At 40.5% G+C, this 22,238-nt stretch overlaps 1 protein-coding gene across 3 annotated transcripts in view; it reads right to left on the bottom strand.

Annotated features, from left to right (window-relative positions):
- The window catches only part of GRIN2D (glutamate ionotropic receptor NMDA type subunit 2D), a 1,144,270-nt gene that overhangs the window by 375,600 nt on the left and 746,432 nt on the right, over nt 1-22,238 (bottom strand). For all 3 annotated transcript variants that reach the window (XM_082274380.1, XM_082274379.1, XM_082274378.1), the window contains one exon: nt 10,304-10,515. In XM_082274380.1, coding sequence (XP_082130506.1) covers nt 10,304-10,515 — 212 coding nt within the window. The remainder of the gene's footprint in view (nt 1-10,303; nt 10,516-22,238) is intronic.

A 22,238-nucleotide genomic window follows, 5' to 3' on the forward strand; every position in this document is an offset into this window, starting at 1 on the left:
AAAAACGTATATACTGTATAAATATATATATATATATATATATTACTTTCTGCTAAAAAAACATATCCAAAAAAAAAAAATAAATAAATCTAATTTCTTCATACATTTAGGCCAAAATTTATTCTGCTACATGTCTTTGGTAAAATAAAAATCTCATTAAATGTAAATTAACTGGTTTGTGTGAAAGATATAAGATATAGCGTCTACGAACATTTGGCATTTGTATTTATTTATTTATTTTTTAATACAAGTCATGGCAGTGGTTAGCGACTTAGGGTCATTTCACACTGTCCGCATCCGCCGGCGGATTCTGTTCTGCTCAGTGGGGATTGATCTGCCGATCCCTGCTGAGCAGGCTGGTGGCAGCTCCGTCTCCACTCAGTGAGCGGAGATGGAGCTGTCAGATCCCCGCTGTTCTCTATGGGGGAATCGGATGAGAACGGACCACTTATCCGTTCTCATCCGATCCCGTCCGATCTGATCCACTGGATGGATGGAAAATAGGGTTTCCATCCGGATTTCACGGACAGGATCGGATCGGATAGCAGCGGGTGTCAGCGTCATGTCTCAGCTGACATCCGCTGCCCCATAGGGATGCATTGAGGATCCGATCAGGTCTGCCTAAAAAACTGACAGGCGGATCTGATCAGATCGTTCGTGTGAAAGGACCCTTATACTGGGACGGCAGGCAATCTGACACTGACTGACACTTTGTGGGAACTGGCTAACTGCCACTCACATCTCCAGTGACACTAATACAGTGATCGGTGATAATAATTTACACCGACACTGTACTAATGACACTTTCTGGGAAAGGGTTAACATCCGGGGCAATCAAAGGGTTAAATCTGTGCCTAACAATATTTTCTGTGTGTACTGTGTGCTGATTTTATTTAGCAATGTATCTGTTTTATTCCCTGCTATGCAGCGAAACAAAAAACAGCACATCGCTGCTGTCAGAAGAGTACTTTGTGTTGTTTACATACACAAAGCTCTCTCCTGTCACTCGCTCTGACAATCGGCGGATTCTGGCCATAAATCATTGGCCGGGAACAGCTGATCGGTATGTGCTGGAGCCAGTGACAGCACAGGTGAGTGGGTGCCCCCTACCCGAAAATGCAGAATCACATATATACGTTATTGTCTGCAGCTGACCCACACTGTAGCAGTAAAACTATCTTAGTGTCTAGTGGGGGAAGCTATCTGGAAATCAGTCAAGCGTGTCATTGCCTATTCCGATTTCCATAACTGCCCTGGTAATATCATTAGGCACAAATGCAGAGGTGGTGGAACTAAGCTGCACAGATAGGTCTAACATAGGCCTTTAGTGGGTTCCTGGTGGACTCAGGTACTGGCAAAGCAGTATCATACCAGAGTACGGGGATAGAATTATAAATATTTTATTATGGCCTAAACCTTTTTCTTTTCTTTTTTTTACAGGGACCTTTGTAACTTAGGTTTGCTAGCATTGTGACAAGTAAGAGCCTGTTCATCCCAGAGAGTTATAAAATGCACATGTGTTTTGTCAAAAAGGCATAATGCATCTTTAATATTGTGCGATTAAATTTAACACAACATAATGCATGTTATATCGGCATTGTATGTACATTTTATATACAGTATGTTTCTCCCACTTTTTCTGCCTTGAAATCATGGACATATGACTGCAAAACGATTCATTTTTTTATTTTTTTTTTAATTAATTAAAGGCCTCATGCAAACAGAGTGTTAAAAACACAGCTGTTAGAGGCGTTTTACTTTTTTTTTTAAATGCCCCACTATGTTAGCCTATGTGTCCTTGCACACATATGCATTCATAGGCATTCAGAGGCAGGATGATTTAGAGGCAGAAAAAAAAAAAAAAACATCACTTGCGCATTCAGTAGAGGAGCATTTTGGCAGAAAAACACTAAACATACCTAATTGCATATAAACCTATGTAACCCTACCTAAAAGCCCCTAAATGCTACTGACTGAGCATTCATTCATTTCAATGGCCAGAATAAATTACTGTTCTGTCCAATGGAATACATAAATTCAAATGCATGACGCACCTAAATCTATTTGTGAAACGTGGCTTTAGGCTTATTTTTAATAACTCTTATTCCTCCTCTGGAGCAAAGGTATCCAGGGGAGTAATACAAAAAATGTCCTGTGTACATAAGGCCAAAATGTATATTGTGCTTTTAGTGCATAATCGTTGACTTTAATGTAACAGCATGTTTTTTTTTTTTAACAAAAACCTCACAAATCATGTACCAAGTAGCATTTTTTTGGATACAGACACAATGTTCTGTATTGCAACACACAAGAAGCTTCTCTACACTTTTGGGATGCTGAGAACATGCGTTTTATGTGTGAAGGGCCCCTACATCATGTAATGGCAGTAATGATGGGTAATGGGAGCTTAGTGGTTACAAGTGCAGGCTCTCACTAATTGCACAGCATGTTAGGGACACAAATTCTGACTTTGTCAGGGCATCTGTGTGCAAACACAATGCTGAGATAAATTGTAGATAACCCAGGGGCTGACTGGCAACTTTCAGCCCAGGGGGGAAGTACAAACCAGAGGCCCATGGTGCAGCAACTCGGCCCCGCTCCCACTCTCCCTCTTCCTGCCCTCTTCCTGACCCCTATTCCAAGCTAAAGCTCCGCTCCTGGTACTCTCTACTCACTGGCTGAATCCCTGTCCCTGACTGTTCCCCAGGGGGCAGTTGGGGAGAGCTGGGACAGCTTGGTTAAGGCTGGCAGGGGGGGAAGAGAGTCTCCAGTGGGGCATTAAACCAGCCTCTGCTCAGCCACAGCTTACACAGTATATGCTAGGGGGGCTGTGCTCTGTCCTTGTCTTCAACCCGCACTCAGTAGGTCAGCAGCAGGGACTTTTTACTTCTCCTCACCAGGAATCATTTAGGCATGCCTGTAGCAGAAGCAGTGCAGCCTTTTTACGGGACATCAGAGCGACCCAGGGGGCAATTGACCCCTGGCCCATTCCTCCCCTGAGATAACCTAATTCTGAGTGACATCATATGAATAAGGGTTTGCACAGTTCTATACTACATTAATGACTCACTTTGGGTAGTAACGTGTTTAATTAACTGGGAATGGGGCAACAGCTCTGTAATCATCAATACATCATTCAATGTATTTTTTTTTTTAAAGCAAGCTGTGTAAGTACCAGTATTTAACTTCTTATCAGCCTCTCCAAGTACCTATACAGCAGAGCTCTATAATGGGGGGGAGCAGGAGCAGCACAAGGAATCAGTTAGGTGTGTGTTGCAGTGCGGAGGCATGCTGTTAGAAGGAGAGAGAGCAAAAGGGTAGAGAGATAAGCTCATCAGTGTTCTGCTTCTGCTTTTAATGTCCAGTCACTGGGGGAAATAGTAAAAGTGCAAGTAAAAGTATGGAGAAAGATCGGGTTCTCTCCCCTGCTAAGCAGAGATGTGCTCTATAGTAGAGCTGTGTAAATCCCAGGACTGGATGGAGAAAAATACAAGTCATTCTAAAGGTAAAACAGCACCCGTATATGTATTTCTTCAGTGTAGCAGTTTGCCTTCAGTTCAGCTTTAAATGCCAAAACACATTGCCATAGCTCTGACAATTGGATTTAGAAACATGCTCAATACCTTAAAAGAGCTTGCTTCAAAGCGTCCTTACTTTTGAAAAGTTTGTTTATAACTATTATATAACAAAAAATCAAACATAACCAACTCTAAATATAGCGCTTAATCACCTGCTACACTTCAGCTATATTACCTGATGAAACTTTGAATTATTTGATAATGCAAACTTGCATCTATTGCACTTTTGCTCTTTATTGCTAAGCCTTGCTTTTATTCATCTATACAAGTCAATGTGAATGCATCTGAAATGTGTTCCAAACTGATCTTAAATGCAACCCATTTTACTTCCTTTTCCATTTTTAAATTGCTAGACCAATCCTTGCTTTATTGTCCCCCTCTCTCTTTTTTCCCTATAAGGGGGTGTTAAAGTACTATTAAAAATCTATTTTTACCCAGTGATCACAAAAGCAAGCTACAATATTTGCCAGGTTGGCAAGTTGGTATTAATATTATTATACAGTTAACCTGTTCATTTAGACAATAATTTACATGTCTAATGCATCTAGATTTTTTTAAATTGATATAGATATATTTTATTATATATAGGAAAATGAAGAATCCATGCACACTAATAGTAAAAGCAGCTAGCAATGATAAAGCCAACACCCATCTATAAAAAGTATATATATATATATATATATATATATATATATATATATATATATATATATATATATATATATATATATAAAATTGCAGTGCTGTAAATAAAAGTCTTAGCTGGGTAGTACTCACACCCTAATTCAATAATTCAAGGGAAGTCCGCACATAGTCCAAGGTATATACCACTGACCAAATAAAGAGTCCACAGAAATAATTCCGGTGTCAACATGTGAATAAAAAAACCTGGTTGCGCTGCTGTGATGTTTGCAGCGGTGTGATGCATGTGAGTTGCCATGTTTTTGTATTTTTATTTTAACCAATAAATGGGATTTGCTTTTATGTTTATACTGGTGTTTCCTCCATTGAATATACGTGTGAATATTTGTGTGGAGTGTCTGAGATGGAGCCATGATGACGGGGATTATGATATACTGGATATGCCTTTTTGGATTTTAATCTGGTGAGTTTGCACTACATGTGGGGAAGAAGGAGCTATGCACGTGGTGTTACTCTAGGACTTCCATCACTGGTGTGACCTGGTCCTCTGTTAATTATATCTGCTCATCGCATTATCACACTATTGTGGATTTTGTTGTTTTTTATTCACATGTTGACACCGGAATTATTTCGGTGGACTCTCTATTTGGTCAGTCGTATATATTTTATCATATATTTTTTTTATAAAAAAAACATATTGCTGGTATTGTCCATGGCCAGAACTAGTAGTTTAGTCTTTAATTCATTTTAATTATATGGGATTCAAGATAAATACAGATGAACGCATTTCCTATGGCCCACTTCACTTAATTATTGCTGTGTTGTTCTTGCTGAGCCAGAGTTTTGTTTTATCTGTTCTCAAATCCTACCCCTGTTTTAGAGAAATACAAAATTGAAATTGAAATTTATGGGTAAAATGTGGGCTGAAAGTACTAGCACTACTTAAGATATTTAGCAAAATGTTTTGCTGTGTTTTTTAATATACCATGTATTAAATCAGTCTTATCACTTAAAGGATAACTGTTCTTTCAAAGAAAGTAAATTTAGGTCAGGCATAGATCCAATCTAAAGTAATCCCCTAACCCCAACCTAAAGTAAACCCCCTTTCTTACCCCAAGTGCATACTTACCTGAATTGGGCAGCCCCGTGAACTGTACGAACCTTCAAAGCCCCTGGTTAAAATGTTCTTTTCTTTGGTTATACCTGTGATAAAGGCTAATACAGTAGACAGTCAGGCAACAGCCCCACAGACGTTGATGATGTTAAAATCAGGAGAAAGTACATTTTTGGCCAGAGGCTCTGATAACTGAACTGAGATATGGCATTTTAATTTAGGTTAGTATGCACCTGGAGCAAGGGGGAGTACTTTAGGGCATGGGGATAGGTCAAAAGAAAGATAGGTTAAACCTTCTCTGAGAACCAAGGATTTGTGTGTGAGCTGCGCAGGCTATATGGGAAGGAAGTCCTTTGCCCTCTGTTGTGAGTGCTGACCAGGAAGGGAGCTTGTCGCAATGGTGGAGAGTAACTAGGTGTCCCAGGAGCTGCACATCAAGTCAAGACTTGCTGTATGATAGTGAATAGCAGTCTCAGTCTAGACTCCCACCAGGCCACGCCCCCAACGTGTTTCACTCTGCCCACTGGAGCTAACTCATGGAGATGGAGCCACCCCCATGAGTAAGCTCCAGTGGGTGGAGTGAAATGCATTGGGGGTGTGGCTTGGAGTGAGACTACCATTCACTATCATACAGCAGGTCTTGACTTGATGTACGGCTTCTTGGACACCTATTCACTTAAATTTTCTCTGAACTGAGAAATATGGGGACTTCTATTGCCAAACTTCTTTGACAAATATTATTCCTCTGCTGAAAGAGCCTACCTCCTGTAAGGGACAGGGTCAGAGTGAAGGTACATTTTTCAGTGTAAGCAGTTTATTTTCAATGAAGCAACTGGAATTCCACTTTAAACCATATACAACCCCAAAACAAAAATATAATATATTACTATTCCTCAGATACAGTGGCTGCTTTAGTTTTCTTTTTTAGAAATGTATCTCCACTTTTACCTGTTAATTCTTCATATACCACACTTTCTATCCCTGGGTGACTATGCTCACTTTATTTTTTATTATTTTAATGTATTTTTGAGGGCAGCCATGGTTGTCACCTAAGTTGGACTTTTAAACATGTCTCCCTTTGATTAGCTTTCACAGTTGCTCAGCCCCATCCCATGTTTTCTTTTCTCCTCTGAATGGAGAGAGAGATACATTGCATCTTTATATCCTTCCCAGAGGAGAAAAATGTAAACAAATTAAAGGATGTAAAAAAAAATGTAAAATAACACATAAAGAAAAAATAGCTAGATTAGGGCTTCATCTAGGTCAGTGACAGGGTTAGGGTCAAGTTCAAGGTCAGGGTCAGTGTATTTTAGGTAAGATTTAAGGTAAGATTTAAAAAAGAAACCAATCAGCTTCTATCTTTAGCTTGCTCAATTAGGCTTTGGCAATAAAACCTGGAAGCTGATTGATTTCTATGCAGAAGTGAGCCTGATTTTTACATTCTCCAGCTTTAGTAAATAAACCCCAGTGTGTTTTAGTGTGTGTACAAACAACAAATACCATACAAATATGTGGTATCACTGCAATTGACAGGAGGATCATTTATTTTGGGTTCTTTTTTGAAGGTCGATTATGGTAATAGTAAGAGATAGAGATGGGCGAACGGTTCGACCCGAGAAAAAGTTTGGCCTGAATATCTCATGTTTGGGGAACACCCGGATTTGCTGGTTGCTCTGCGGGATGTTCAGTGCAGAGGGATGTTGCTGCCGAGCAACCCACAATGCACTGCATGTTGCACAGTGCATTCTAAGCCCTGATTGGGCAAAGCAGGGCACATTGCATAGATGGTTGTTAAGGACTAGGGCAGGAAGCATGCCATGTCTTTAACAACAGGTAAGTCATCAGCTGTCAAAAAGCTTCCCTGCTGACAGCTGAATGGAAAAAAAAAACATTGCTGGCAATAGAAAATGCTTTTAAAAAAATGGCGTGGAGCGCCCCCCCCCCCCCCAATTCCATACCAGGCCATTAGGTCTGGTATGGATTTAGAGGGGAACCCCATGGCAAAATAAAAAAAAAAAGGCGTAGGGTCCCCCCCAAAACCTATACCTTATCTGAGCATACAGCCTGGCAGGCCAGGAAAGGGGAAGATGAGCGCCACCACTTAACACAAAAAAAGCAAAAAAAAACAATGGCCACGATAGCCACGATGAAGGCTAACCGCCTACTGCAGGCTCCGCCGTTGCACAGTCCTTATAAAGGGTAAGGGACGGGGCTACCTGGAAACATCACCTGGTAGCACCACCTCCTTGTGATGTCACCAGCCCAGCATGCTTGTTTGTTCTTTTTTTGGGTCCGGCGGGCAGCGGGCGTTGTGATTGATGATGGATCTACATCGGGAACATTGTATTTTTTATTTTTTTAATAAAGGAATTGTCAAAAACTGCCTCATGTCTTTATTTTTTACACTTTTATTGGTGAATAGGTAGGGGTACAATCTACCCCATACTCATTCATATAGGTAGGGGGCAGGACCTTCTTAAACGGGGCTTCCAGATTCCGATAAGCCCCCTGCTCACAGACCCCCACAACCACAGCCCAGGGTTGACAGGAAGAGGCCCTTGTCCCTTGCACCAAAGTACCCCCCTATGTTGAGGGGAAGTGGCCTGGTATGGTCCTGACCGTTCGGGCTGCATGCTTGGTAAACGCCATGCTATTGATTTTGAGGGGACCCCATGCCAATTTTATTTTAAATTTTGGTGTGGGGTTCCCCTATAATTTATACCTGACCTGAAGGGCCTGGTATGGATTGGGGGGGACCCCATGCTGTTTTTTTTTTTATTACATTTTGTATTGCTGGCAATGGTATTGTATTGCTGGCAATTTAAATGTAATTTTATTTTCTGTTTAAAAGTCAGTTTTCTGCAGCAGGTTTTATACATGGTACAGATGTGCCACCTTACAGGCAGACTAAGGGGACCCCCCCCCCTAGGCACAATATTTAAAGCAAATTTTCATTTTTATTGTTTCACTTTAAGAATCATTAAAATCATTGCTCCTGTAAAAACAATATTTTTTAAAAAAACATTTTTTTTGCATTTTATAAGCCTTCAAAATGAATAAATAACATTATGCTTGGTTTTCCTTTCACATAATTATACCACTCACTCAAGGTGACCTTCCCTTTCCTCCTTCCCTATGGCCCTCCCTTTCCTCCCACCCCCTCTCCATTATTTCCTTTCTCTATTCTCTCTCTCTCTTACCCCTCTCTTCTTTCTCTTCTCCTTTCTCTTCTACTGTCCCTATGCTGGTCACAGGGACCTCTCCTTGAACCCCACTTAGGCTACATCATATTCTGCAATATAATAAAGCTACCCCCAATACCATTGAATTACTCTTTGTTGTTTGATGAACTGAATATTATTGCATTTATCTGAACTTTATCTTACATGTTTGATAACACATACTTAATGTTATTACTTTTACCTTCTGGTATCTACAACATCATACTCATTGTATAATGTTTGTTAATTGTTTGTTAACCATTATTTTCTTCAATAAACATTTTGGAAAAAACAAATAAAAAAACAAAATGGCAGCTTTTGATTTTCAAATTTGGGTCCCATAGACTTCAATGTGGTTCGGGTCCAAACAAGGGATCGACCAATTATCGGCAAAGGCGATATATCGAGGGCCGATATGCACTTTCCCCGATATATCGGAATCGGCCCGGAGGTTACCGATATTGCCGATATTTCGGGAAAGTGGTTGTACCAGAATGATGCCTGCAGCTAGTGGCATCACCCCGGTACCGGCGTCCATAGCAGAGGGTCGGCTGTCTTGTAATGACAACTGATGCGGCTGAGAAGCCGCTCGGCTGTCATTACAAGGAGCGGGAGGGGATGTCCACCGGGAGACCCGGGCAACCAGCCTGCAGGGCCGCTGAAGACCCAATCAAAGCCGCATTCGGCTCTGATCGGGTCTCCATGCAAAAACCCGGAAGTGATGTCATGACATCACTTCCGGGTACTGGCACCTGATTAAAAAAATGACAGCATGCAAAACAGCCAAACTTGGTGTTTTGAATGCTTTTAAGTGCAGAGGAGGGGTTTGGGGTATTTTAGACCCCCAGATCCCTCCACAAGATTACCTGTCAAGAATAATTTTTTTTTTTAAATGTACAAAAATATTGGGGCATATCGGCCGATACCGATATGCATTGGCCAAAATATCAGTATCGGTATCGGCCACACAAAAAACGATATCGGTCCATCACTAGTCCAAACTTTCGCAATGTTTGAGAGTTCTAGTGCGAACCAAACAGGGGGTTGTTCGGGCCATCTCTAAAAACAAATATACAGCTACATTTAAAAATATATATTTTTTTTTTTACCAATTTGGGCCAGCTTTTTTTTTGACAAAAAAAGAGAATTTGGGGATATCTAGTTCTATTTGCCACCAAATGCCAGTCCAATTTGTCCTGAAAAACAAGGTATAACCCACCTGGATACACTAAGTAGTTGCAACGATATCTACAGTTTTGCTAACATATGTCAAAGTTACAAAATTGTGTTAAGGGGTTAGAATTTGTTTTACCCTTTGTCATGAAAGTAGTGGATGTATATGGATTATTTTTGGAAAATAAGGGTCATTTTTAGTGTCATTTTAACCTGTGACTTTGTCCAGTCTGAGCTAAACAAAGGTTCTCTGTAAGATACTTATTTATAGTTGTGGATTTACACCAGAGCTTAGTGAATGTGGTAAAGCTTTGCTGATTTCCATTATCCAATCATGTGTAAGCAAAAACATTAACTAAGCTCTGGGGAAAATGAGGGCAACTGCAGAGTGCACAGTCTATTTGCCTTTAGTATATCCACCCCATAGTATACTATCTTTATTCTCAGCAGTTTTATTGATATACAATTGTACATATCAAATAAAAACAAAAATTGTAAATGTAAATGAAAATGTATTATTTCTTTATTATGTATGAGTCTGATTGGTAGATACAAATGTGAAATATATACTGTACTTGTCTGTCTTGTTGAGCTGCTTGCGGCAGGGCACTGAATCTCTAATGCAGGTTCCAGTTGCAGGATCCACGCTTTCAACAATTACAAATGGTCGCTCTTCTAACGTTGCCACAGTTAAATGCTGATCATCGTCCACCGGCTGCAAAAACTTCCCATAACGAGACCATACTGGGTATTTCATCCTTAGGTCACCATGTTCCCAGATTCCAACCTAGGCCCATAAAAACACACATTTTAATTGATTCTTTTATTTTAGTTCTGATTTTTTAATTTTTTTTTTTATTTAGCGCTTCTAATGTGAATCTGTTTTAATAGACAATGGGTAAAAAATGAAATCTGCAAATAAACTATAAATGCGAATAATGACTTTCTCAGTTTCATTGTCTACGTTAGTACTGCAGCACTGCTTAGGCCTAAAAATTGACTTCTTGGGCATAAAAACATTGCAGCGCGGGATATGGTGTTGAGGCATGCTTTACTACCTGGAAGTCACATGAAAGAAAAAAGGAGGCGCAAACACCTAGTGCATTACCCATGGTCACCATAAAATGTTTTAACAAAATGCCAAAAGCATACTCACAGACAAGAAGAGTAAAATCGCATTACAAGACTCCACCACACATGGAATGGGACATGTCCCTGAACATGTCATGAGCTCTGATGAAGGGAGCTTGACTCCTGAAATGCATTAGCAGTCTTATCTAGAGGGACGTGTTCCATTCCATGTGTGGTGGAGTCTTGTAATGCGATTTTACTCTTCTTGTCTGTGAGTATGTTTTTGGCATTTTATTAAAACATTTTATGGTGACCACGGGTAATGCACTAGGTGTTTGCACCTCCTTTTTTCTTTCATGTGCTTATGTTGGAGTTCCCTGCCTAAAGAGAGCAGCACACCGGTCATCCCCTTTGGAGTGAGCACTTGGCTGAATTGTTTACCTAGAAGTCACAGCATAGGGCTTTATCAGTGAAATTAAAAGTAGTAATGTGCGGACACCATCTTGTTTTAGTAGGGGATGGTTAAAGTACAATATCATGTTTATGCCAGGAAGGCCTCCCTCCCTAATCCTCTCAATACAACCAACTGTTTCACTTCCCCTATCCCCCCGCAGGTCCTTACTTGCTCAGACAGCTGTAGCCTCCCCATTGTCTACAGCCAGATTGATAAAAATATACTATTACTCTCAGGCTGGAAAGAGATATTGCTCTTTCATAGCAGATATCACCCATTCAAATCTATGGGGTGTTAGTGCACAAAAGTGGGCACTTTGGCACTAGATTTTTTTTTATCAGCTCTGCTGCAGATAGTGCTTGAGGCCAGAGCCATTAGATAAGGTAAATACAGATTCACAGGATGGGAGGGTGTGTGCCAAGGTTTATTGTATTGAGAGGGCTAGGGAGAGGAGGCTGGAGAGATTTTTTGAGCAAACATGAATTTGTCAGTTTTTTTTTTTTTTGCCACACTTAAAATCGAGAGTCTCTATTTGTTAATAGGAGTGAGTTTTTTTTTTTAAATACTGCAGAAACTGAACATTTGACATTGACATCCACACTTATAATGATAATTCAACAGTCAAATGTTTTGCAAACTCTATTAAATTAAAAAAAATCCACAGGTTAAAAAAATGTGTGAATACCTAAAAGGATAATATACTGTCTGGTAGAGATGGGTTTAGGCTTGTTATGGATCCTAGTGCTAACCCACCTGCCGGATCCTGCCGGGAAGCCTTCACTGAACACCGCTAATTACAGGCAGTGAGACATTTTCCAGTCTGTACAGCTGTGGACCAGAACATGTCTCAATGCCTGTGATTAGTGGTGTGCAGTGTTGGCTTCTTGGTGGGATCGGGCAGGTGGGTTGGAACTAGGATCCCAAACACGCCTGAGCCCATCTTTACTGTCTGGAACTCCTAGTAGCAGGCAAGCAGCTGGCAAGTGTAATTTTTTTGCTATAGGCCAAAACCTTTATAAAATATTTTTCTTCCAAAAAAACATATTAACAGAAATAAATGGCTTTTTGTGTTCTATGGCTTAATTCTGTGTTTTTCTATTTTTCTTGCCATTTCGATTGTATTTATACAGGAAACAACTCACAAAATAAATGAACAGCAGAAATCATGACTGCCTCCTTAAAAAAACAGCGTTAATATAATACATGCGATATTCTACAGAGGAGTCCTTGCAAAAAAAATCCTATTACTCTTGGTTCTTAGCGTGTTCAGCTATGCCAACTAACCTTACAGTCATTTCGAAAGATGTTAATGCATATAAACACAATGTTCCTCCCTCGGGCAGTACAACATAATGCACCCAGATCAGCGATGTAGGAAAAGATATTACTACTTTTAGATATTGATACTGCTATTCAAAGGGGTTGATTTACGAAAACTTGAGAGTGCAAAATCTAGTGCAGCTCCGTATAGTAACCAATCAGCTTCCATGTTTTTTTTTTTTTGTCAAAGCTTAATTGAACAAGCTGAAGTTAAAAGCTGGTTGGCTACCATGCACAGCTGCAGCAGATTTTGCACTCTAGAGTTTTAAGCTGGCTACACACTATACAACTTTCTTTAGATTTTTTCATTTAGATTTACCAAAACCATATAACATGAGGTCAAACCTAAACACTTTCAATTTGTATGCAATCAGGCAGGCCCTTGCACTACATAGTTGAAGGTAAATCTAAAGGAAATCTAACAACAAAAGTTGTATAGTAATAGTCTTAAGGCCCGTACACATGAGTCGAAATTTGGCCGGGGATTTTCGTCCGACGACCGACCTGCCAATTTTCGGCTTGTTAGTATGCTGCTCTCGACAACCGACTCCGACTTTTCGGCCGAAAAAATTCTGGTGTGCAGGCTATAAAATTTTTGTCCACCGTCAAAACACGTCCGATTTTCGTGCTGTCAGTACAGATTTCGACAGGGAAAAATCTTATGAGCAAGACTGGGCATGCTCAGAGATGAAAGAACACAAAGAAAGCAATCCAACACATGACATCACTTCTGAAGTATAATTCTGTCGGACGACAAAATTTGTGTGCAGTCTAGAGCACATTCCAACCAAGAGACACCATTCTGGACAAAAGACGAATGACCGGTCGGCGGAAATTCGTTGCGTGTGTACGAGGCTTTAGGCTGGATACACACTATCCAACTTTTGTGGTTAGATTTCCTTCAGATTTACCTTTTCTATGTAGTGCAAGGGCCTGCCAGATTGCATACAAATTGAAAGTGTTTAGGTTTGACCTCATATTATATGGTTTTGGTAAGTCTAAAGGAAAAAGTCTTCAGAAAATCTTATACAGTCTTGACTAGTAGAAAACTCCTTGAGTGCAACTTTAACACCAACAGCATCAGTTGCTACTGCTACCTTGTTATAATTTATTATCAGCTTACTCTATAGGTGTCAAATTATATTTTGAAAACTATGTTCTTAAAATGTTGCATAACTCTAAACATTAAGAAAAAATAAATAAAGGAACAGAGCGCATACCGCCCTAGTGTAACACCATTTATTTGAAGTTAATAGAAGCCATAAAAACAGATACTCACAAACAGATAGGAAGTCATGCATGGAAATAAATATCCCCCGATGATGTTTACAGGGCTCTCTCCTCCTAGCCTCGGCGGCTCAGCTGTTCGTCCTGCACTAGTCAGTGAGTATCGTACGGCTAAGCCAACCGCCTCGGATTACTCAAGGAAACTCTGAGGCGGTTGGCTTAGCCGTACGATACTCACTGACTAGTGCAGGACGAACAGCTGAGCCGCCGAGGCTAGGAGGAGAGAGCCCTGTAAACATCATCGGGGGATATTTATTTCCATGCATGACTTCCTATCTGTTTGTGAGTATCTGTTTTTATGGCTTCTATTAACTTCAAATAAATGGTGTTACACTAGGGCGGTGTGCGCTCTGTTCCTTTATTTATTTTTTGTACAGCTGCTTTGCCTCATATCCCATGGAGGGTTAGGAGAGCTGCCACGTTTCATTCATGTGTTTCACCACTGGCCATATTACAAGATTCCCCAGCTTGAGAATCAATCTCCAGGATCTGTGCAGGGACTGGTAATGTGTGTTTTCTCTAAACATTAAGAGCAGTTGCATAAGGACTTAGTGCCGGTTCACACTAGGGCGACCTGTGAGGCGACCTGGTCGCCTCACATGTCGCCTCCCTTAGGGAAGCTGCGGACCCGTTCTAATAGGAGCGACACAAGTCGCTCAGACCTAGAAAAAGGGTCCGGAGCTTCTTTGGGGCGACCCGGAGGCGACCGCCATAGACTTCAATGTTAATGTTAACATTGAAGTCTGTTAATGTTAACATTGAAGTAATGTTACGGAGGTCACGGTGCAAAGTAGCGTCGCTGCAATGTGAACCGGCGCTTAGGGGGTCAGTTTACTAGATGTGGATCAGATGGGTGCTAGGACCCCCTTTCAACTGTCACAGAGATCAGGACATGGCTTACATTTATCTAGCTGGCAATCAATATACGGGCAATAATTATTTTTACTTGGCCAGTAGTTTACTGAGTAGCCCCAAAAGTGGCCTTGCAGTTCCCCATTGGCAACTCTGTCCATCACAGCTTCTAAAGAATATTGTATTTCTATTGGTTATCTATCTGAAGGCTTATGAACCAAAGTGAAAAGTCACATCCCCACAGAGTTAATTTCTGGGGAGTGCTTATTGTTAGAGGGGCAGGAGGGTCCATTCAGTTCTTTTCTTAGAGCACATGAAGAAAAAGACACATAATGATGTACTGCATGTCAATTGTGGATCACAATAGTATGTAGACTTCACACATAAAAATATGCATTTTGGCTATATTTTGTTGAGAGTCGCTAATTACAACTGCTGTTGTGTTTAAAACAAATGGATTTGGGGCCTGGAATATGGCAGGGTGTTAACTGAAAAAATGGTCAGTTTTGAACATGTATCTTATATCATATATATCATATCAGCCGATAATCATTACTAGCAAAGGAGGGTGGGAAGTCAGTTTTACAAAGTTTATTTTGACTGGCAGATTAATCAAAGTCCCCAGAGTATCCTGTGCTTTACAATCTATTGACTAATTTCTCTGCATCCAGAATGCCCTTTTCTTCCTTAACCGCTTGCTGACCATATACTCTAGATATACAGTGGCAAGGCTGCTCTCCTGCGCAGGATCCTGCCCCTCTGAGCTTGGGGCACGTGCGCTGCCAGCGGCCCGCTACCACTGTGATTAGATACAGCGGGAGTGGATTGGCGGGTATAGGGAACTCGATGTTCGCCGGCACCCGAAGATGCTCCGGGACACGGGCAGAACGGTGGTCTGCCTATTTATACAAGGCAGATCACTGTTCTGTCACTATTGAAGACATGCATCCTGTATCTTTGCTAAGCAGGGGCACCGATCCATGCCTTCTCCTAGTTCAAGCACCTCCCCCACAGGAGTTAAGCGCTGCTCAGGCACACATTTAACCCTTTTATCGCCCCTGATGTGAACCCCTTCCCTGCCAATGTCATTAGTACAGTGACAGTGCATGTTTTTTTAGCACAGATCACTGTATTAGTGTTAAAAGTGTCATTTAGTGTCCCGACTGTCTACTGTAATATCAGTCCTGCTATAAGTCACTGATCGCTGCCATTACTAGTAAAAATAAGTACATAAAAAATAAATAAACGAAAATATCCCTAAGTTTGTAGACGCTATAACTTTTGCGCAAACCAAACAATTTAGGCTTAGTGGAATTTTTTTTTTTACCAAAAATATGTAGCAGATTACATATTGGCTAAAATATATGAAGAAATTAGATTTTTTTTTATTGGATATGTTATATAGCAGAAAGTAAAAAATATATATATTTTTTTCAAAATTGTCATTTTTTTTTTTTTTTTTTTGTGGTTAAAAAAATAATGGTCTATTTGTGGGGAAAAAAAGGACAAAAATGTTGTTTAAGTACAGCGTTGCACGATTGTGCAATTGTCAGTTAAAGTAACACAGCGACGTAAAGCAAAAAATGGCCTGGTTATAAAAAGGGGGTAAACCTTCTGTAGCTGAAGTGGTTAAAGTGTATCTGAAATTATTATTATATACTGTATATATATATATATATATATAATTTTTTTTTTTAATAAAGTAGAGAAGGTCTAGAACACCTATCAATTTTTATGGCTATCTGTGTTCCTGTTGGCGTAAATAACCTTCTCTATTTTTCATGGTGACCATTGTCATTGAGACAAAAAGGATCAGAAGTAGGGATGATCGAACGGTTCGGGTCGACCATCGGTTCGACCCGAACATTGACTGTTCGAAATTCGGCCGAATTCCGAACTTTTTGCGGAAAAAGTTTGGAATTCTGCAACCAGAACCGCAGAACCGACCAAAATGCAATGGGACAGGAACTGGGCTTTAAAAGCCTGTGATTGGACCAGAACCATCAGTAAAAGCCAATTGAGGGGGCAGGAGGATGCTAGGAATGTGATTGGAGTGACTAGGGGGTCCAGAGGCCAATCAGTAGTGAATACGCCCCCCAGTATATAACATAGCCCCGCCAAATCTCTAGCACTGTAATACAGGGGCTGTGGAAGAGAGTGGAAGCAGTTCTGTTACTCCTGCTGCAAAAGTGTCATTTAGCAATTATTAGTGTGAGGAAAGGGATATCTAGTGTAGTTAGGGTACTATACACTAGAGTTAGATTCAATAATCTAGTTTCTGTAGGGAAAGTGTCAAGTGTCAGGGTGACCATAGTGTAGTGTAGGGTGAACTGACTGACTGCTATGCCAGGGTGACAGAATTCATCCATGTCAGGGTGACCGCCATAAGAAAAAGATAATTTTTCTTAGAATTTTTAGTAGAGCAGGGATGGGGCTCCGCTCCTGTCACATCTAGGCATTTTTGTTTCAGGCGTTTATTGGGCTTTTTTGTGGACGTCTTTGGAGGCAGGCATGACATCTAAACTTCTGTGTAGGGGTATATATACACACACACATATATGTATATATACACATACACACATATAGGTGTGATAGGAGCGGAGCCACATCCCTGCGCTAATAAAAATTCCAAGAAAAATTATCTTTTTTTTCTGGTTCTGGACATGCTACAGAGCTGAAACTTCACAGGTACACTTTATAAACCCCCCAGACACTAAATCCAAAGAAATCTCGTTTTTTTTTCCAATAATTTTTTCAATAATTGGCTCTCTATCAAAAACGACAATTTTTAAAAACTTTTTTTGTGTGATTAATAGTCCCTGGGGCATGATCCAGAACCCTAGGCACTTTTAGGGGCATTTATTGGGTTTTAGGGCTTCAAATTGGTGTTTTTTGATTACCGAAGTTCAGGTCCCATTGATTTCAATGGGGTTCTGGAATCCGGACCGGAACTTTCGGGAAGTTCAGGTGTTCTGGTCGAACCGAACTTTTCAAAAGTTCGATCATCCCTAATCAGAAGTACAAAATTTTACAGTTTTTACCAGAACAGGAATAGAGGAGAAATATTTCAATGGGAACTTCTGATCCATTAATACCTGTTAGAAGGGGAGTTATGCTCAATTTTTAGAGATTTCCTCTCTCTTCCTGTTACATCTCCGGGACAGGGAAGTAAAGGGGAACCTCCCCATCCACACACAGACAGAAAAAAAACTGACAGTTGATTTAACCCTTCCCATGCATATGCCTTAATTTTTAATATATTCATGCAAAATGTTTTGTGTAGGTAGTTGGATTGCTTAGACTTTGAGGGGCAGAGTTCAATGTCTCTTGCAAACAGAATGACAAATTTAAATGAGAGGAAGTAAACAATAAAAGTCAGTTAATTGCTATCTAAAGGTCCAAGTGATATTGTATACACACACACATTTATATATATATATATATATATATATATATATATATATATATATATATATATATATATATATATATATATGCTTTTACACACACATGAACTTTAATGGCATCCCAGTATTAGTCTGGGATGGGGTTCAATATATGTTGCCCCAAATCTTTGCAGCTATAACAGCTTCAACTCTTCTGGGAAGGCTGTCCACAAGATTTAGGAGTGTGTCTATGGGAATGTTTGACCATCCTTCCAGAAGCGCATTTGTGAGGTCAGGCACTGATGTGGATGAGAAGGTATGGCTCACAGTCTACACTCTATTTCATATCAAAGGTGTTCTTTCAGGTTGAGGTGAGGACTCTGTGCAGGCCACTCAAGTTCCTCCACCCCAAACTCGCTCATCCATGTCTTTATGGACCTTGGTTTGTCACTGGTCCAAATTATTTGGAGAGGGGGGGGGGGGTTATGGTGTGGAGTTGTTTTTCAGGGATTGGGCTTGGTCCCTTAGTTCCAGTAAAGGGAACTCTTAAGGCGTCAACATACCAAGACATTTTGGACAATTTCATGCTCCCAGCTTTGTGGGAATAGTTTGGGGATGGCCCCTTCCTATTCCAACATGACTGGTCATGCACAAAGCAGGGTCCATAAAGACATGAGCGAGCTTGGGGTGGAGGAGCTTGACTGGCCTGCAGTCCTGACCTCAACCTGATAGAACACCTTTGAGATGAATTAGAGTGCAGTCTGAGAGCCAGGCCTTTCTGTCCACATCGGTGCCTGACCTCACAAATGTGTTTCTGAAAGAATGATCAAACAAAACCCATAGACACACTCCTAAACCTTGTGGACAGCCTTCCCAGAAGAGTTAAAGCTGTTATAGCTGCAAGGGGTGGGCCAACTCAATATTGAACCCTACGGACTAAGACTGGGATGCCAATAAAGCAATAAAGTTCATGTGGGTGTAAAGGCAGGCGCCCCAATACTTTGGTAATATAGTCTGTCTGTCTGTCTGTCTGTCTGTCTGTCTGTCTGTCTGTCTGTCTGTCTGTCTGTCTGTCTGTCTGTCTGTCTGTCTGTCTGTCTGTCTGTCTGTCTGTCTGTCTGTCTGTCTGTCTGTCTGTCTGTCTGTCTGTCTGTCTGTCTGTCTGTCTGTCTGTCTGTCTGTCTGTCTGTCTGTCTGTCTGTCTGTCTGTCTGTCTGTCTGTCTGTCTGTCTGTCTGTCTGTCTGTCTGTCTGTCTGTCTGTCTGTCTATCTATCTATCTATCTATCTATCTATCTATCTATCTATCTATCTATCTATCTATCTATCTATCTATCTATCTATCTATCTATCTATCTATCTATCTATCTATCTATCTATCTATCTATCTATCTATCTATCTATCTATCTATCTATCTATCTATCTATCTATCTATCTATCTATCTATCTATCTATCTATCTATCTATCTATCTATCTATCTATCTATCTATCTATCTATCTATCTATCTATCTATCTATCTATCTATCTATCTATCTATCTATCTATCTATCTATCTATCTATCTATCCTATTTTTTATTGGATTATTTTTCCTATTAAAACCTTTAGTGCTTAACTCATCAGTTTTCCTTACGTTACATCATTAAACACTTTTTATATTTTTAAAAGGTACAGACCACCAAAGTGGAGGTGATTCCATATACACTGCTCAAAGAAATTTAAAGAGCACTTTTTAATCAGAGTATAGCATCAAGTCAATAAACTCCTGTGATATTGATCTGGTCAGTTAAGTAGCAGAGGGGGTTATTAATCAGTTTCAGATGCTTTGGTTTTAATTGAATTACCATCAGGGGCATTAAATGGGCAACAATGTGAAGACCTGCTCATCTTTTCTGACTGTTTTTCACTAGTTTTGCATTTGGCTAGGGTCAGTGAGGTTGCACAGGCATTCCAACTCCTCCAGGATGGTACATGAATATGTGCCATTGCCAAAAGGTTTCTGTGTCTCCCATTACAGTCTTAAGAGCATGAAGGAGATTCCAAGAGACAGGCAGTTACTCCCGGAGAGCTGAACAGGGCCAAAAAAGGTCCTTAATCCATCATCAGGACCTGTATCTGCTCCTTTGTGCAAGGAGGAACAGGATGTGCACTGCCAGAGCCCTACAAATAGACCTCCAGTAGACCACTGGTGTGAATGTCTCTGACCAACCATGCAGAAACAGACTTCATGAGGGTGGCCTGAGGGCCTGACATCCTCTAGTGGGACCTGTGCTCACTGCCCGGCACCGTGGAGCTCGATTGGCATTTTCCATTGAACACCAGAGTTGGCAGGTCCGTCACTGGTGCCCTGTGCTTTCCATAGATAAGTGCAGGTTCACCCTGAGCACATGTGACAGACGTGAAAGGGTCTGGAGAAACCATGGAGAATGTTATGCTGCCTGTAACATTGTTCAGCATGACCGGTTTGGTGGTGGGTCAGTGATGGTCTTGGGAGGGATATCCATAGAGGGATGCACAGATCTCTACAGTCTAAACAATGGCACCCTGACTGCCATTAGGTATCGGGATGAACTCCTTGGAGCCCTGGTCAGACCCTGAGCTGGTGCAGTGGGTCCCGGGTTCTTCCTGGTGCACGACAATCCCGGCCTCATGTGGCCAGTTCCTGGAGGATAAAGAAATTGATACCATTGAATGGCCCCTACGCCTGCTTGACCTAAATCTATTTGAACACCTCTTGGACCATATGTTTTGGTCCATTTGATGCCACCAGTTTGCACCTCAGTCTGTTCAGGAGCTCATTGATGCTGGGAGGAAATACCCCAGGACACTATCCGTTGTCAGGCAGTACTGAGTTCCATTTTCAGTTGCTGCAATTACATTTCAGCCAAATGGACTAGCCTGCCTCTTCATTTTTTCACCTTGCTTTCCGGGGTGTCTTTGAATTCAGCCCTCTGTAGATTGATCATTTTAATTTCCATGAATTGATGTGGCATCCTTTCGTTCCTAACACATTACCTAGTCTGAATCAGTATAGATATCCAGCATGATATTTTTTCCTATTGAGATTTGATGTGTTTTCAAAGTGTTCCTTTAATTTTTTTGAGCAGCGTATATTGCGCAATCTTTTTAAAAAAAGATTCCTTTTCTTCGTAGAATGTCATGTGGTTAACCTCTGAACATCAAATGGCTCCGATCAATAAAAATACCATCCAGCAACCACTCAATTCCTAGCCTGCTGCAGCTTTTTCCCAATTACTTACTAATACAGTCATAAAACAATATTTCAAAACAAATCGCTACAGACGGCCTGAAGTCCCTCTGTGAAGCCACTGAAGGTAAATATTTGCTCTAGACCAGTAATTGGTGTGGATATCACTGTTTCACGCTGATCATGTTTGTGAGTGTGATTCTGGAATGGAATGGGGAGTCTTTAACCTCTACAGGACATTAGAAGGTAACGCAATGATATGAATATTTTAGGGGTCATTGGTTTTTGTAGCACAGATTTGAAAGTAATCACATCTCTGCTGCTACCTTTGCTGACAGTCCTTTAACTGGATTTAGGTATATTTATATCTGCAGATAAGATAGTTTAGATCAGCTACTAATATTTAAGACATTAGATTAGACATCTAATTGGAATTTGTTTTATTATTGGCCTAAGTATGTATAAAGCTGGTAAACCTATGCATCCCTCTAAGGTTTAACACCATACTGGACTCATTGCTTTTTTTTTTCCTTTTTCATTTTCAGCTTGTGTCGAGAAAGATTAAAGTGTTTTACGTTTTACAAGGGAATGCATTTTTGCTTTTCCGGTACACGTATAAAAGAAATCAGCTTGATGTAAATTTTTTGTGTTAATGTGTATTAACCACTTCAGCTCCGGAAGGTTCTTACCCCCTTAATGACCAGGCCATTTTGTGTGATACGGCACTGTGTTGCTTTAACTGACTATTGCGCGGTCGTGCGACGCTGTACACAAAAAAAATGGAGCTTTCTTTTGGTCACCTCTGCGGTTTTTATGTTTTGCACTATAAACAAAAATAGAACCACAATTTTGAAAAAAAAAAAAAATAAATAAATTTTTACTTTCTGCTATAAAACATTCCCAATATAAAAATGTAAAAAAATCAAATTTTTT

The sequence above is a fragment of the Pelophylax lessonae genome (genome assembly GCF_965119305.1).
Source record: "Pelophylax lessonae genome assembly, chromosome: 12".
Lineage (NCBI taxonomy): Eukaryota > Metazoa > Chordata > Amphibia > Anura > Ranidae > Pelophylax > Pelophylax lessonae.